General features: G+C 39.3%; 2 protein-coding genes across 2 annotated transcripts in view; one reads left to right on the forward strand and one right to left on the reverse strand.

Annotated features, from left to right (window-relative positions):
- FAM13C (family with sequence similarity 13 member C) overlaps nucleotides 1–7,149 on the forward strand; it is a gene marked incomplete at its 5' end in the record, with an annotated part of 134,898 nt that extends 127,749 nt beyond the window's left edge. The window contains 4 exons of the mRNA XM_080348188.1: nucleotides 2,809–2,904; nucleotides 4,149–4,348; nucleotides 5,844–5,945; nucleotides 6,659–7,149. Of these exons, the coding sequence (XP_080204314.1) occupies nucleotides 2,809–2,904; nucleotides 4,149–4,348; nucleotides 5,844–5,945; nucleotides 6,659–6,782 (522 nt within the window). The 3' untranslated portion in view covers nucleotides 6,783–7,149. The remainder of the gene's footprint in view (nucleotides 1–2,808; nucleotides 2,905–4,148; nucleotides 4,349–5,843; nucleotides 5,946–6,658) is intronic.
- A 2,015-nt stretch (nucleotides 7,150–9,164) lies between these two features.
- The window catches only part of PHYHIPL (phytanoyl-CoA 2-hydroxylase interacting protein like), a gene marked incomplete at both ends in the record, with an annotated part of 38,753 nt that continues 30,521 nt past the window's right edge, over nucleotides 9,165–17,396 (reverse strand). The window contains 3 exons of the mRNA XM_080348294.1: nucleotides 9,165–9,699; nucleotides 12,901–13,018; nucleotides 14,034–14,208. Coding sequence (XP_080204420.1) covers nucleotides 9,165–9,699; nucleotides 12,901–13,018; nucleotides 14,034–14,208 — 828 coding nt within the window. The remainder of the gene's footprint in view (nucleotides 9,700–12,900; nucleotides 13,019–14,033; nucleotides 14,209–17,396) is intronic.

The following is a 17,396-nucleotide window of genomic DNA, read 5'->3' on the forward strand; positions in this document are numbered from 1 at the left end:
GCATTTTTGCAGGTTTTTGAGTGTTTTGTCTGTAATGGTTGTTCTCATTTGTTACAACTAAATCATATTTGATACATAATGAGGAATGCTATCTATGGTTTATGAACTGATCTGGCAAATAGAAGTTAATAACATGCAGATCTCATTAATTAATTTCTCCCTAGGATGGCTGAGAAAAATATTTTTTTAGTTTTTCAGTTATAACAACTATTCATGTTACCTAAACATTGCAAAACGTTCTAGGAAAGTGCTGCACTGCTATCTGTGGGACCTCAATGCCAAAACCTTCTCCTCAGCTGCTGCAGTTGTCTTTTGTGAACCCACCTTCCCAAAACCCAACCCATGAGATGTACCCCATATCCATGGAATTTAGCTATGATATTCAAGGCAAAAACCTCTGCTTGTTTAGACTTTCTGTCAAACAGCACTCCAGAAAAGTTTTTCAGGTGCAGATTCTGATTGAGCAACACACAAAGATTCTTGCCTTATTGACTGAGACCATAACTGTACCTTGGAAACTTTATAGAGAAGGATGCAGTGTTCTGTCAATAGCCTGATACTGCTTCCTGACTCTGAGCTCATTAAATTGCTTTCATAAAAATAGTAATTTCAAAAGAAATCAAGGCAGGCAAGTATTACATCTAACACCTACATTAATCAGTAGAAGTATCTCCAAGCTCTCATTGGCTTTGCGTTAGGCCTTGAAAGTGTGACATGTACTTTGATTCATTTAAAACTTCAGTCATGTACATGTGGACTCTGTTCTTGCTCAGTCAATGCCAAGTCCCCATTGACCTCAGTGTGGACAGAAACAGAATTCATTATTAATGTTTATCTGGGGAGACTAGATTATTAAACAGATACCTACGTGTACCCTTGTCATGAAATCCTGACTCATAATCTTATAAATAACTTTTTCAAATAGGATATGACAAAAAAGCAAATGGCTTTGGAAAAAATCAGTCTTCAGAAATGTCTACTATATTTTGAGAGTATTCATGGACGACCTGTAAGTATACCATGGAAAGATAGGTAAATTAAAAATTATCTAACTTGTCTAACAAATATTTTTGGAGTCCTATATAAAATAGATTTGGATGAATTTGACATGATTAACATAATTTTAATTATTTTATACTAATCTTCAGGTATAAATGTGATTGCCTGATACTGATGAATTTGGTTTATACTTTTAAAAATAAAATAAAATGGCACTTTTCTAGTGGTCCTGCATCTCTCTTCATGATTGGAAGTTGCAGGTTTTGATGCTAAAGGTGGAGGTTTACACATCCACAGCAGACTTTGGCTCCTGCATACTGTAGCTGTGTTAGGACATATGAAAGTTAGAATGCTCAACTCCTATGAAAAGTTTATAGGGCACCATTTGAGAAATGAAAAACAAAAACGACCTTACCTGTCATCTGTGTTATCCTCTACTTCACAGCAGCACTTAAATCTGTTAATTAAAATCTCTGTAGACTGTAGGTACAAAACAAGAAAGTGCCTCCGTTGCTGAGATGATGATGCATAAATTTGTCTGCACAAAGCTGGGGCATTCCTGTTTAATGTCTATGTCTGCATTCTTATGACTGTCTCTGTTTTTGGCTAGTAAATGTTGCAGTGGAGGACAAGGGGAGTGGCAGCAGCATGTGTCAAAAAATATGCCAGCTCTTAAAATTATTATGATTTTAATCTATTCTCTCCACATCTTGGATAAAATCGTTTTTGTCAGTCTTCTTTAGGCTTGGAATTAGAGCTGAGGGATGGAGAGAGGATACAGGAAGGGTATGAAGAAATGTTATTTCCTAAGAAGAACAAAAATGATATTGAGATAGTGATCTATAGACTTGAAGATCGAAAGATAGAAAAGAGAGTAACAGGGCATGCTTTGTAGCATGGGGTTCAGAGAGAGTGTTTCTTCTCGAGGTTGAAGGAGCCCTATAACCAGCTACGAAAGGGGATGATAACTGCATCAGGAAAGAGGTGATTGGCAATACTAAGCAGCCATGAGGGAATCCTGGGTCTGCCAAACAGCTCTGACTTCAGTGCGTGTGTTTGGGCTTCACTGCAGCAGTGCAGTTGCAGCGCCAAGAGACAGTGAAATTCCTGTGAGATTTACTTTTTTTTTCCTTACCACAGTTAGTCGCTATACTGCACAGCTAGTTTCCATAAGCTTTTATCTTTGTATTTGTAAATATTTGTGGCTGGATCAGGCTCTCAACACCTGATCTAAAATACTGTTCTCCTCCAAATCAGTGCTCTTAGAGCTCATAAAAGAGCAAGCACACACTCAGTGACCAGGTGGCTGCTCCCGACTGTGGCAGGCACTTCCAGTGAGCAATTTGCCTGGAGCCGGCTTGCTCACCAAGGCTGGACAGCCATGCTCTCAGCGCTCTCCATCCCACCGGGCTGCTGAGCCTATTGGCCCAGGCAGGCTGTCACATCACTGTAGCTGGCCTGTTGCCATTATTATTGCAGTTAAGTAAGTGAGATATCAATGCGAGGCACAGTAGAAACCCACCTTAACTCTTACAACTCTATTAGCATCTTCAGAAAGGACAGAAAATAGTTTACCCTCTGCCTGGGCGGTGCTGGGTATTTTCCATTAAAAAATAGATTGCCGTTTTCCTTTTTTAGAAATTGTACAGATTAAACTACAGTTCCCATGAAATATTCGTTGGAAGCAAAATACACATCAGATCATACAATTCTAATACTTTTTTTCAGCTTTACAGGAGCAAATGAGAAATGTATTTATTTATTATTTCTAATTTTGGAGGAGTATATCTTGTTATGATTTCTCTTTAGGTAGCTAAGCAAGAAAAGAGCCTCATGAAACCTCTTTACGACAGATACAGAATTATCAAGAAACTTCTTGCAACTCCGTCTTTGATCACGACAATTGTAAGTTGGAAAGAATTCATAGCCATTGTCAAGAAAACATACTATCGGCTATGTTTGATGTGTACCTGTGTGTCCATTTGGCAGCAGTAGAAGTACTGATATTTGAAGAATCTGCTCATTGGCTAATACAGGGTGTTGATATTTCAAACAGAGAAAATGCTCTGTAAAATTCAACTTCAAAGTGTGCCAGAGGCTGTAACGTAGGACAACAGTTTCTGAGGCAATCACTTCAAATGGCTGGCTAAGAGAGCAAAGGCTTGCATGAGTTTTCCATTATGGGTAACATATGCAACACAGAATGAAACCAATCTCTTTCCATGAAGAACCATAGTGTTAGTATTTCTGCTATATTTTGTTGACAATGCTTTTATCAATAATATAGCACATAAATATAATTTGTAGTACTTTAACTAGTTATGTATCAATGTAATGTAACAGTACTAGTCTCACTGTAAGAAGCAGTGGAATCTGGCTATTTGGAAGTTAATTAGCATGTCTCTATCAAAAATACTAATCTAATAGTAATTGGGGCTGGGTTGATTTTTAAAATTATAAAGTATCATGTTAGATGATAGTAGAGCTTCAAATTTCTCTGAAAAAAATCCCAATGTAAATCCTTGTAGCATGCACATGGATATTTTCTTTAAAAACGTAACTGAAGTTCCCTTGTGTTACTTCTTAGGAGGTTTGTTTCACAGAGTTTTTATGCTTAAGCCCTAGTTTCAAAAGGTCAACATTTCTTCTGAGGATGAAGGAAGGTGAGGAAGACAGTGACATGACTCTGTTTTGGTAGTTAACATTTGTAGCTATAAAACTGTGGAATCTCTACCTCTAACTCATGTTACAGAAAGAATTTCTGGACATAATACATAATAGATGGTATCTAAGAGGAGTAAAAGACTGCAAGATTGCAGTTCTTACATAAATACAGAATGTTCTTTAAATTGTTGCTACTTATAAGGGCTTTTGAGTAAATAGAAATAAATTACTGGCTGGAGATACTCAGAAGCAGGGCCAACTTCTGTGCTATTTACGCATGGTGGACAACACACAGCAGCTCAGTGAGCCCCACAAGACCTCTCACCAACTATCTCCGGCAGACCTGGGTACAGTTTTCAATATGCGTAATCTGTTTCAATGAATACACTCAGATGGTTAGATCCTAATTCTTTATGTTGTCATCCTATTAATTGTTATTATTGTAATGTATACAGCTAATTTAATAATGCTTTACACTTTATAAGCAGGAGGAGGAAGACTCAGATGAAGACCATTCTCAAAGCAGCCATGAGTTATCATCCAGTCCAATATCTTGCCTCCCTGTTGATGAGCACCTGTGTTACTCTCAGGAGGAGAGTGAGCCCGCATACGTTTCACCTCTGGATGAAAAGAAAGTTTTCAGGCAAACAGCTTTGTCCATGTCCAATTTACATGAGGCAACGATGTAAGTTCCGTCTTTTTTTTTTTTTTTCCCTGTTTTAAAATGTTTTATGTAGACTTTGTAAATGAAAAATGATCCGTACTTATTCCATGGAAATATTCTATAACAAAGAAATTATTCAGTGCTTTCTTGAAGGAGAAAAGAAGCAAGGGATTTATTTGGGCAGCAAACCTGTGGTTTTAGGTATTTATTCAAACAACTTGGTGCCACGTCCATGAAAAGAAAGGTGAAGGAGTAAAAGCAGATAAGATAAATAACTCCAGAGTGCTAGATACTACATAATAGCATAGGAAAGATACGTTGACCTACCTATAATTCTTGCAGAATTTTTGGATATCTTAATACTTACGTTCCTACAAAACAGCCATAAAAGAAAGTACAGCTTGACCAAGCAGGATAGCCTGCCCTTGTGTGTGTGTGTACTGGGACTGACTGCATGAGTGATGTAAAAATGCCAGAGGCATGAGGCACACCAACAGCAACAGGTGAGCTGAGTGAAGGGCTGTGCTATACATGGTTCCTTGGGAGGACACTGCATGTGTGTAAAATCAGTTTCTTCTTTGCGTAGAAGTAGTTATTAGTGTCTGGATGCCCAGAAAACTTACCATCACCATCCTATGCTCCATTCTAAACCAGAAAAAGGCCTCTTCCTGACTTGTAGTTAAGAGTTGTATGAAACAGCAGATCTCAAGATACATATAGGCTTTTATCCCTCAGTCCTGAAACCTGTTGAAGAATATGCCTTCCAAGAGCATGTGTGTGTTCTCATAGCTTATGGGATGGTATCTCTTTCTTGTGTTTTGTTTGGAAGCTCTTAGATGCATAAATGAAGTTGATTGGGCTCTACCAAAACTGTCTTCACTTTCTATGTAGTCAACAATTTATGTGATAGTTTGCTCACAAACTCTGTGAAGATATTTATGTGCATTTTGTTATAATGGAAAAAAAACCAAACAAAACAAAACAGCTGCATATGTCGTAACAGAATTCTTTATCTGCTTAAAAACCTTACTCTCCAAACATCACCTGAAACATGCCCTCCAAAAACATGTAGATTCTGGGTATCACTAGAATTTCTACTGAATCACAGTAATGCTTGGTAACATTTGTTTTTAGGAGTAGTACTTGGATGTTAATTTTATTAATTCAGTTGCAGAGATGCAGAGCATTTCCTATGAGATGCTCCATGAATTCCGCACAGAATTAAGACCACTAGCAAGACCCAGTCCTGAAATATTTTCCTCTCATGTTGTCCATGGAGTCTCCACCTTTATTAAAGGGTGAGACCACAAGTAAAAGGGAAGAAGCACAACTGTTTAGCTTGTGTGATGGTAGACCCAGTTAGATGCATAGTTGGAGGGGTGTGCTGGACTGTGTCGTGGCACTGAGATCACTGCCTGCCATGCCCATAGCCTCAGGCTGCTTAGCACCCAAAGCCGCAACTTTTACAACACTTCTAAGCACATGAGGGCTTTGTGTTCTTCTCTCTGTTTTACAGGCCCGTTCTGCTTGAACATCTCAGAGAAACAAGAGCAGATAAGAAAAGGCTTCGCAAAGCTCTGAGAGAGTTTGAGGAAGAATTCTATAAACAGACAGGAAGGTAAATAACCAGCTCAACAAAAACCCCCTTCTCCTCCTCCTTGTCGGGCTCCTGTGCAGACGTGTGATACAGGTGGTGTGGGGTAGGTACGCTTAGGTGAGCAGGACAAAGAAGAAACAACTGGAGGACTGGAAGATTCCGGAGAGGTGTCTGGTCTCTGTGAAGATGTCCACCTCCTTGCTTAGTTCCTCCAGGATGTGGCTGCTAGAGAGTCTTTCCAAGGATGTAAATGTGCAGGGATTACACTCAGCAGTTGGGCCATTTTTAAAAGGCCAGATTTCAAAACAGAAGCCGCTGTTTCTTTCACCACAAAGATAAATGGTGGCTACTTTTCACTCTTTGTTTATCCTCCTCTATTTAGCAAACTCGTTTGGTGAAAACCACTGAAGATATGAGCGTGTAGTATTCTGGCAACAGTTTTCAAAGCCCTGTGTAATAACTTCTCTGCTTATTGTAGAATGGTGTAGTTATGCTTGCATAGCTGACATGAAAGAAAGCTACCTAGAATATGAAATGAAAACTCAGTATTTTAAATACTATTATTTAATTTCTGCCTAGTGGAGCTTTTCAGTCCTGTCAAATTATCTTTAGTCACCTACAGTTAGGGAAAAAATAATCCAACCCAATCCTCATTAGTTGTTGCAGAATTAATTTTAAAGACTATTTATCCTCTTTCTCATAAAAGTGATGGCACTTTTATTTGCTTTTCATAGGAGTCCTCAAAAAGAAGATCGGGTGCCAATGGCTGAGGAATACTCTGAATATAAGCACACAAAAGCCAAAATCAGGCTCTTGGAGGTTCTCATCAGTAAGCATGATATTTCCAAAACTATTTGAAGCGAATGCAGTAGCATGGTATTGATCTCTAGCAAAAAAAAAAAAAAAAAAAAAAAAAGCAAAAAAAAGCGCAAACAAATAGATAATTTAAAAAAAAAAGCTAAAGTAATTTTACAGGTCTTGGTCTGCTGCACAACTGTTTGACACACTGAGATTTTTGATGCACTTTACCAATTATACTAGCTGGGATGAGAGAGGACAGCAATATGCAAGAATATTAAGCACGGGTGAGTGGACTATAGTTTATATTTTTCCTTCTGAAAAAGCCTTGAAGTGCACTGTGAGAATGTTAGAAATTGAAAGGACACTGAAGTATTGTAGATTCTCAGTTTGACCTGCTCTTAGTTTTAAAAAGTGTGAGGAGATGCTCTCCAGGTTTTTAGCACATCTTAGTACATTACAAAGTACCACCTATTTTTTTTCCAGAATTAAACATACACTATAATTAACTATTAATGTTGGTTCTTAATGTGCTGATTCACTAGAATAAAAGAAACATGAGCTGAAAGCAAATGAAGGAAAAACTCCTGAGCATACTCTGTCTTTCAAGATGGAGTTGCCATTCAATTCCAATAGCTTCAAAGAAAGATACAAAGAACCAGCGGCAGGACTTGGTGTAAAATCCTGAGAGCAGAGCAAAGTGAAGCTGCCTATGCAAACAGGAAAGGCAGAACATGACTGCCAAGTGGAGAAATTGTGCTGGTTTGGTTTTGGGGTTTTTGTTTGTTTGTTTTAAGAAATAAGAGAAAGTGGCAAAACGAAACAATTACAGTTTACTGAGAAGAAATAAAACAAACATACTGGCTGCTGTCCTTTTCACAATGGTTCACAGGACCTGGCTTGTGGTACTTAAAATTCAGTAAATAGATCAATTATTACATGCTAATTTTGGTTTCTGTATTAAACTTTGCACTTTATTTTGCCTGATGCTGTAACATTTACTTTTCTAACTACCAAAGCTTGTTTAGACGCATGCACTTTGTAAAATGTCTAAGTATTTCTTGTGTAATAAATTGCCACATACATATATATATATACATATATATATATATAAACAAGACTAGATTATTGCATTATGCTAAGATATTTTGGATAGATAAAGTACATGGTATATAATTGAGTGTCACAGTTATCTGATGAGGAACCTTAGACTTCTTGTTTATTAAAAGAAAAAAAGATTATTTAAAAGAAGTTATTTTTCCATTGGAATTATGCATCTTTCTTAACTTTCAGAGCACCACACTTTGTAATATTAAGATTTTTTCACTATTTGTGATAGACCATTTGTGTGAAAAGTGGACTATTAACAGAAGGGTTATGAGTGGTTTTTTGTAATAGAAATGAATCTAAAAAAAAAAAGGCATTTGAATCATGTTTAGTGTTTTGCTTTAACTGTCATTTTTGTATTGACCACATAGTATAAGCAACCTGTTTTCTATCTTGTTAAGAAGATTTCATTTTATAGAGTCTATTACGTATCAAATATGTTTGTATTTATATTGTGTGTAATGGCTTGGCATGATTTTGAAGATGTACACATTTTCAAGTAGTTTGGAGGAAAAAGTATGACCACTAAAAAAGGAATTTTTTATTTCTCAGAGATTTGTTGTTTCAGTGTACCGACTCAATAATTTGTAACTTTTATGAATCAGAAATGGTCTCCTTCGTAAATCTGTTTTAATTAAAGTCATCTAGAGCAACAGGAACAGATACAGAGCTATTTGAAGTTTACAAACTACATCTTTGATAAGGGAAAATGATTTCATGACATATGTATACAATTGATATTAAAATGTAATCTATATATTCTATATGATTGTATAATATTTTATACAACAGTACAAATAAAATATTTTTCTATTATATTTATTATGTCGAGACACAGCTTCTGTTTTCAGTTAGCTAATATAAATAACATAAATAACACTGTCAAACAACACGTTGGAAGTGCTGACATTTCTAGGCTTTGAAATTTAACTCATGCTGCAATTACAACCTTTCATGCTGTTTGGAGTTATCCCGGTACTTGTTCAGTAGTTAAAATGAATGCATATTTAAACACCATTTATAAGCCATTATTTTTTTTTTTTGCTAAAGCAGTTTATATAGGATTTTGTTATGTTTGGCAAGAAACAGAAAACAATTGTTGCAGCATCTAGGTATAAATGGTTGCCAGAAAGAAATCCAGGACTTCTAATAATTGAAAGCATCGGGGGAACAGAAGGGAAAGAGGGAAAGAAGAAATACTAAAAATGCTATCGGAGATTTTGAAGACTCATGTTTGCTTTTGGTGAGAGCGACATGTGCATGCTTCTGACAAAAACGGCTGACTATGGAAATGGGCAACAGAGGTTTGAAGGCTCCTAAGTAACAGGGGAGGTTTTAACGTCCAACACTGATATTGCAGGTCTTGCAGCTGGGATCTTTCTTTGCATTGGCAGTAGACAAGCTCATTAGTTGGTGACCAGTAATTTCCGCAACTGTGCCGAGGGAGAGATCCACAGGATCAGTGTAAATTACTTCCAAAATAACATCCTGGGCATGATGGTAAACCATGACGCCGTCTTCTTCATCGCAGGTCAGAAATTTATTATCTTTTATGTTTAGCTGAGGAAGGCGCTGCTTACAGAATTCATCTCCTGGTGATCCAACAGGGGCGATGACGAGAATGACGTAGTGGTAGGCTGTGTACATGCAGTAGAAGTCTCCAAAGTACAAGTTAGTATTTGGATTGAAGAGTTTTTCAGCTGCAATCTCAAATCTGTATCTTCCGTAAGGTGAATCTTGCGGTGGTTTCCCGGTGTTGAACTCAGTGTTGCAGCTGAAGAAGATGCCTTCCAGCTTCCCACTGATCGGAGAGCCATGGCTGCCACTGTTATCCTTAACAGAGGGCTGCATAGCATTCCCATGGTGCTCTCTACAAATGAATGATTGGCATTGTTTATTTTGTAACGCATGCTAAAGGGAAAGTGGAAAGTTAGGACATCCTGATGTTTGGTAACAGTACTGAAGGGACACAAAGGAAAACTGTTAAACTGAAAACTGGTTAGTGTCAAGAAAATCAAGTGACAGCAGAGTCAGAAAGAGGTAGAATAACTTGCCTGCTCAAGGGGAAAATCTGCTTTTCCAGTCTGGCTTCTCTGTCAGCTGTTTGGGTATTAAATGCAGGCAAAGAATAGCACCAACAAACAAAAGCCCCCAAACCACCCATATCTTTAATTAGCTGATTTGTTCAGCCTTACACTACAATTCTGACAATAAACACGTTTTAATTTAATCACATTTTGAAAATTGCAAACCAGTCTCAATATGCTGAATATACTCTTTGTTAATGTGGATTTTTAGCAGAGGCAGTGTATATTTAATGTAGAAAACTGCCAGTGAAAGTTATTTCTGAACAATGTTTTTCAGACAATTTATAGGAAGGAATGTACTATGTGCCAGGTTTTTTTCCCCAAAATGATAATTTCAGGTCTAATTTGTCTACTGCTGAGTTCAACCATAGCAGAGCTGGGCAGAGAGTACTGAGTAATTTGGTTAGTTTCCACTTTGGTTGGGATCCAGCTTCTGCAGTCACTAGTCCTAAAGGGAAAATAATGTACAAACCTTTTCTTTTTTTCCTTCCAGTTGAGCTCAGTTTGGTTCCAGTGAAAAGAAACATTCAGTATAACAAGTGAAATTTTAACCCCCTAGATCTCAAACTGCGTTCAGCAACATTAGGCTGTTAAATTTAGGAGAACAGTCCAAAACAACCCATCTAATCCTCCTCAGCACTCGAGAGTTTATGTCTAGCAGGATCTTCTCCAGAACTTGTGCCTCACACCTCTCTGGAAGTGCTGTAGTGACAGCTTTGGCTCTCTCTGCACCTGCAACCACCGGATACCAGAAAGGGAAACATCCCCTTTTCTAAGTCCTGCAAAACAACAGATTTACTAGGCACCCTTAGAAAATGTCTTTGTACACATTGACAGATTAAAAATGCATGAGGCTGTGGGGCTGGAGAGCCTTACACCCCCCCCCCCCCTCTTGTTTTAGGAAAACTCTTCCCTTTCTGCTTTTAACTTGCAATAGCTCCAGGTAAAATGGTGCTGGCTAGGAGAAGATTTTACTTGGTTAGAGAGGGAAGGAACAGTCAAACAAGTTCAACGTATTATGTACAAACCAGCTCTAACCAACTCAGTAATATCTCTGTCATGGTTTCTAATCTCCTCAGCAGCTCATCTTAATTTGGCTCTAAGATAAATTTCAAGAGTTTCCTGGGCCGTTCAAATACTACATAGTGATTGTCTCAAGCCCTATTTCACAAGACATTGCTTGGTGTGTGGGAATACAACTGGTATATTATGACTGAAGTGATTACTAGGTAGAAAAAATAATTAACTTGAATCACCACTGTGCAAACTGAACAGCCAGATATCTTGCAGTTCAATTTCTGTGGCAAGATACTGACATCCAGTGGCCAATTAGGCTAATTATACATCACTCTTCTGCTTTATGGCTCTCCCAGACGAGGTAAGCGGCAGAGTGACATGAACGCCACTTACAAGCTCACACGTCAAATCCTACATTTAGGGGTTGCTGCTTTAGCACTGTGACAGTTCCTTATTCGTCAGTGCTACCAGAGCTACCTATATGCTTTTCTGAGCTTTTTCACTAGTTATGACACCACAGAGGCCATTTGCAGGCATGGCATGACAAGGAATTTTTCCTAAAAGTAAGCACGTGGTTAGGGTTTTTAACATAACATTCAGAAAGGTGTACTGTGGAAGGACTGGCCCCTGTGACCATATGAGTGTATTTCTGAGAAGAAAAGGCGACCATCAGACAGTTACAGATGATATTCTAGCTTCATACCGACCTGCCAAAACACAGCTTTTTTGCCTCTGTAACTCACTAAAAGAAGGGAAAACAAACTAGTCTTTGTATCAAACCAAGAAAGAACATAACAGGAGGGAGGGGAAAAGTTATGCTGCAGTCAGTTAGAGTAATTTTTGGCAGAATCCAAAGCTATAAATGCATCACAGTGGCAATTTTCAAAGATCTATGAACACAAAGGCAGGTGCACTATGATTACATAGCTGAAAACAAAGCAATATGAGACTCAGAACCACCACAGGCATAAGTCTTTTGTGGTATCCAGTCCAGGATGGCAGTAGAGATTTACGAGGTTCTCCAAGAGCCTCAACAACTGCAATTCATTCTCTGCCTTCATTCACTTCTGCAGCTAGGTGCAATAAAATTCTTCTAAAACAAAGAGCAAACCCCTTGCTTTGGAATATACAAGACATGCCTGGAATCAAGCACATACTTATGACTGCAATGTGGGAATATTTCCAAGGGTGGGGGGTGTGCTTTTCGGAGTCAGATTCCCTCTAGTATTTTTTTTTCTTCACCATAGATATTAAAAAAAGCACAGTCAGTGCTGCCACCCTTCTGCCACAGTGCTGCAACAGGTGTACACACACCGCTTACCTCTCATCCATGTCCTTCTGATGTGGAAGGTTACCTCTGCGTGCTGGCTGCTGCTGCTCAGTACGTGAGCTCTGACTCCTACTGAAAAGTCGTCTTTTCTATTGTAATGGTGCTTCTGGTTCTATGTGCAAAAGCACACTGGGTCTCCAACACGAATAAGGAACCTACCTACAGCTATCAATCATCTCATTTATTCATTTCTGCTGAAGCACAGTGTTGTAAAATTATATAAACATCACCCCCTCTCCCTCCTCACGTGATCTGTAAATTAACATTCAGATTGCAGAACCCCAGTTCCTGCGCACGCAGTTGTGCGCTTCTGCTATTAGACATCTCACTCTGAATTTCTTAGTACAATAGAAGTATTTGGCTACTAAACACGCTGTTCTAATAACAGGAACTTCAATCAGGCTGGAGATTCTGTAAATACTTCAGTTTCTGCTTCAAAACACAAACTTATGACTGAACAGAAGTGCTAAGTTAAGCAAGGTGGAAGAAATTAGTTATAATTTATTTTTGCCCTGCTTCTGAACTGGCAATAAAGTACACAGACATTCTGCTCCAGCTTTAGCACAGCTGCCTCCATTTGCTTATTTTCCTTACTCCCTTGACTTGCCAAAAATTTTGCATCTGTTTACTTTCTTACCTGATGTAATCAAAGTATTCTTTGTGCTGATTCCGATAAAAAACAGACAGTTTAAGCATACGGCCAGCAATCACTTCAGCTTTTTCCAATAGCTGTGTTAGGTGAACTTTTGAATAATCTAGAAAGAAAAGACAGTCTGCTAGTATGAGGGGCAGGAAAAACTACAATACTGTCCAAAAGCTACACAGATGTGCAGACTTAAAATTGGAATCAGAGCTTTAGTAACATATATGACATCATGCAGCAGCTATATGGAAACTATATAGACCAGGATGCGTTTCTAACAGTGGCAAAAAACAAATGGCAGGAAGATGCACTTTTGAGTGTCCCCTCTCCTTTCCTCACAAATGCTCTGCAAGCTCTGTATTTCACATGTTAGAGCTGGTTTCCTTGTATTTGGGACTGCAGAGGAGCTGAGAACTGCCCTCTCTGACTTCTGTTATTTGATAAACTGTCTGCTACAATGTCCTTGGTTGTGAGCCAATACCAATTCACGTAACTAGAAAAGCTCGCTTAGAACCTAGCCTAAATGGCTTCTCAACCAACACAGGATTCATAGAGAGATCGTTTCAGCTCTCAACTTTCACACAGGCAAGTACATTGGCACCAGGTGAGGAAGATCCAAAGGAAGACATTTATAAATCAGTGATGGGCTAAACTGATCCCCAGGACAGGGTGTTGGTGATGTTCAGGCTTTGCAGCATGCAGAGAAGGGAGGGCAGCAGAATGTCTTAAGAAAGCTGTCTGCTATGGAGCTGCCATTCTATCTTTTCTCCACAGGTACTAGTAACCAGCAGCAGGCACACAAGTGGCCCTGCTCCACTTTGGTTCACCAGTCTCCTTTCCTAGCCTGGGACAAGCAGTAGCGCCAGGCACAGGTCTTTGGGGCAGCCAAGCTACCGCGGAACACAGGGGCACTGCAGCTGCCTGCCTGCCTGCCTGCCTCTCTCTCCCCGCCATTAATGCACCAAACCTGAGCACATATGAAGCCTAAAGTAAGAATTCCCATTTCCAGGTGTGACTTCTGTAACCCTACCAGCCTCGCTGGCACTGGTAGGCGGCTAACCCACTCATGCAGCAAACTACTGTTAATTGTGTGCATCCTGTGGTGCACGTTTCCTCAGCAATATTACCTGCTGTGCAAAACTCGATGATTTCACTCCACTCAGAAACAACATAATCACCATCAACCTGCTTTGACGCTGTCTGGACCGCTACTGTGTATTCCGTTCTTGGGCTCAAGAACCAGTGCCCGCGGACCGTCATGGGCAAAGGAACAGCTTTGGCCACCAATTTAGTGGGTACGTCCTGATGGAAACAAAAAGACAAAACCACACACAAGTTAGCAGTGCAACCAAACCCAATCCACCACCCCTTCCTTCCTCGTTTTTGCAATGTAATCCCCAATCCCTGGCTTTTCTCTGCAAACCTCAGTTAATTTTCACAGTCCACTGGTGTGGCAAAGTTAACAGAGTGGCCAAGGGCAATGGTCTTTAAGGGCTGCTCTGAGAGCTACAGTGATAACTTGCATGTATGAGCATATTATTGGTTCCAAGGGACTGTTGATAGATACTATTATACATAGCTCAAATATATGCTTCAGACTAGGGCCATCTGCACTTTAGTATGCAGAGAAGCACACACTAAGGAGCACAAGGATATCTTATTTTAAAAGCTTCTTGTGCTCTCATTGCCATTGTTTTCTTTCAGTCAGTGTAACCAAACAAAATTCCTGCTGCCATCAATCAGCCCACCTATACTGCTGTTAGTATCTTCCAAACCAAACTTCAAAAGAAAAAAAGAAATGCATTGAAAAGCAACTTTGAGTGTTTTACATATATCAAAATAACCTTATGAACAGGAAACTCCAGAACAAGCCAAACACACAGCTAGATGGCTTGTGTTTGTCATTGCAACTTGAGCTTCCCATCCCACCACCATTTCAGGTACTCTGTTTTACTCTTCACGCATATAGCACTACAGTGCAGCAAAGAAGAACAGCTGCTTGTTGTTCAAATACCTGATTTCTTTAGTGCCAAAGACTGCAGCAGAGACCACTAAGGGGAAGAAAAAAATGAAGAACTGGACAGTTCATGCTAGAACTGTGTGTGAAAGAGTGGAGTTGAATTATTCTCTGCATGGTGTATACGAGGACTTGTGATAGACCGAGAGAGGTATTTATTCTTGAATATTTATCAGTAATTATAGAACTGTAAGATGGCTGTCATGTGAGAAGTGGGCATTTTAGATAACATCCATAGCTGTCCACATATAAATACTAATACATAGTCATCCACCTATCAATACTAGCACAGTAGTCCCTTAAGGAAAAAAGAAACAAGAAAGAGATATTTTCTGTACAAGATCTGTAAGCAAGACCTGAAAGATTTTTGTATTTTTTTTGCTTGTCTTCTATTAGGGAAAAATATCTTTCTTTTATCATTTTCTGTCAGCAAAAAATATTGATCGGTTTCTGCACAAAGAAGCTGTAAAATTAGCAGCTTGTGATATTACAGTAAATGTGATTGAGTGATAATCAGGGGTAAGATTTTGTTGCCATGATTTCTTTTTTGCAATTCTCATTTAAACCAAATAACAGGGCCTGTAAGGGGCTCAGTTGTGCACTGTGAAATAAATAATATATAAAAGACAGAGAAAAATTACAAGGAAAAAGAAAAGAAACCTCAAATGACATTTAAAGCTGCCACTCCGGAGCTATATTGCAAAGGCATCCCACTGGACCGAATCTGCCAGTGCTAAAGCAGTCAGCAGCTGCTACACTTACATTCATTACTCTTCCTGTCATCTTTTCTTTGGCTGTGGCAAAAATTGCCTCTACCCGGGCCAGGTCTCTGTGCCCACAACCCGGTGGTGGTTTTTGCCCCCATTAATGTTGTCAGTTTTCATCTATCATTAAAAGCCTCATTGCCCACATGCATCAAACCTTACTTTCCAGCTGTGGATCAGGAAATTCTTCTAACTGTACCAAAAAGTAACAGACTACCTGAAACCACATTAAATACAGGGGTTTATCTCCTGCACAGCTTGGGAGGAGGGGCAGATATGATGCTTTTCATAACTCTAATCTGTTGTTCCTTTTCTAAGCAAACACTTGTGGGGTTTTTTTAAGGTTGAGGCATTGACCTCGGTAAAAAATGTTCAAATATCCAAGTAGAAATTTCATTGGGGATTCTCCATTTCTTTCACCTCTATTCTGCTCAGCTTATTCCTGGCTGAGCCACCAAAGTAGTGCAAAGGAGGTTATATGCCAGCCGGGATTCTGCAGTGGCAGATGGCTGCCCTGTCACCGGCAGCCAACAGGAAACTCTAAAGGTAACTAGGTGGCAATAATTTCCAAGAAAGACCTGTAAGCACTGAAAAACTAAGCAGCAAGGTATACGGGTCACACTCCTTCTCTCCGTTTTGGGAAGAGCTGCCTACTTTGCAATCCCTTTTCACTGACAAAGCAGCAGCTTTCATTTTTCAGCTTTCTCCCGTTTCATCTTATCCTTCCCTTTCCCAGGTCTGCACTGTGGGAACTCAGCACATCCTAGTTTTGCTGAATATCTGAGCCTCATTTCCCATTGCATGGGAAAAATCATACTTCCGTATCTTGAAAAAGCAGGTAGGTATGTGCAAATCACATTGAGAAAAGGACAGAGTCGTCTTAGTATTCTATTCTTTACATTCTACTACAAATACAAAACTCCTCCTTCACAGATATTATGGCAATAGCCATAAATAATAAATCTGTATGTACCCTAAATATGCTGTATATTTTTTATATATTAGACAACAGAAAAAGTATCAAAAGGATGAATCATTCACATGTGCTCTCCTGGGTACGCAAGGGAAGAAACAGCCCCCTTTCCTGAAGCACAGCATCTATCAGGCTATGTCCGTATTCACAGTCACTTGCTCACAGCCATGTGAGAAAACTGAGACTTTAACTCTCTACAAGTTAGAAAACAGTTTAAGCTGGTCATCTGGGCTTATTACCTGTGAGAGAAATGGCGTCTTGCAGACAATGATTTACCTTACCCGTATGCTAAGTAAGGATGATATTTTTCCCTGAAAATGCCTGTCCCTTTCCACAGCCTGACTGCTGGATGAGTCCTGAGAGTAAGTGCCAATGATCCTCTTTATAACTAAGTAGTGAGGCCTGCTCTTTTCTTTCTAAACAGCTCAGCTAGGAGAAGGGGCAGTGATTTCCTTCACACAGCAGCTTTGTTATGAAGGCAATGGGTGGGTGGGGACTGATTCAGTTCCCTCCAGATTCTGGGAGCGTTTAGTCCCTGGTGCTGCATCTGCCAGGTTATGGGTGCCCTACCCAGTGGGTCTGCTGCTGAGTTCAGCTATGAAACTCCTGCAATTAATACTGTAGAGATGAAGGATCCTTGTTATGGCACATTTTGAATTGGACCAATTTTTAATTTCTCAACAAAAGCTTATTCTAGAAAGTGTGCTAAGAATTACTTAGTACTAAAGACACAAAC

Source organism: Nesoenas mayeri (genome assembly GCF_963082525.1).
Source record: "Nesoenas mayeri genome assembly, chromosome: 7".
Classification (NCBI taxonomy): domain Eukaryota; kingdom Metazoa; phylum Chordata; class Aves; order Columbiformes; family Columbidae; genus Nesoenas; species Nesoenas mayeri.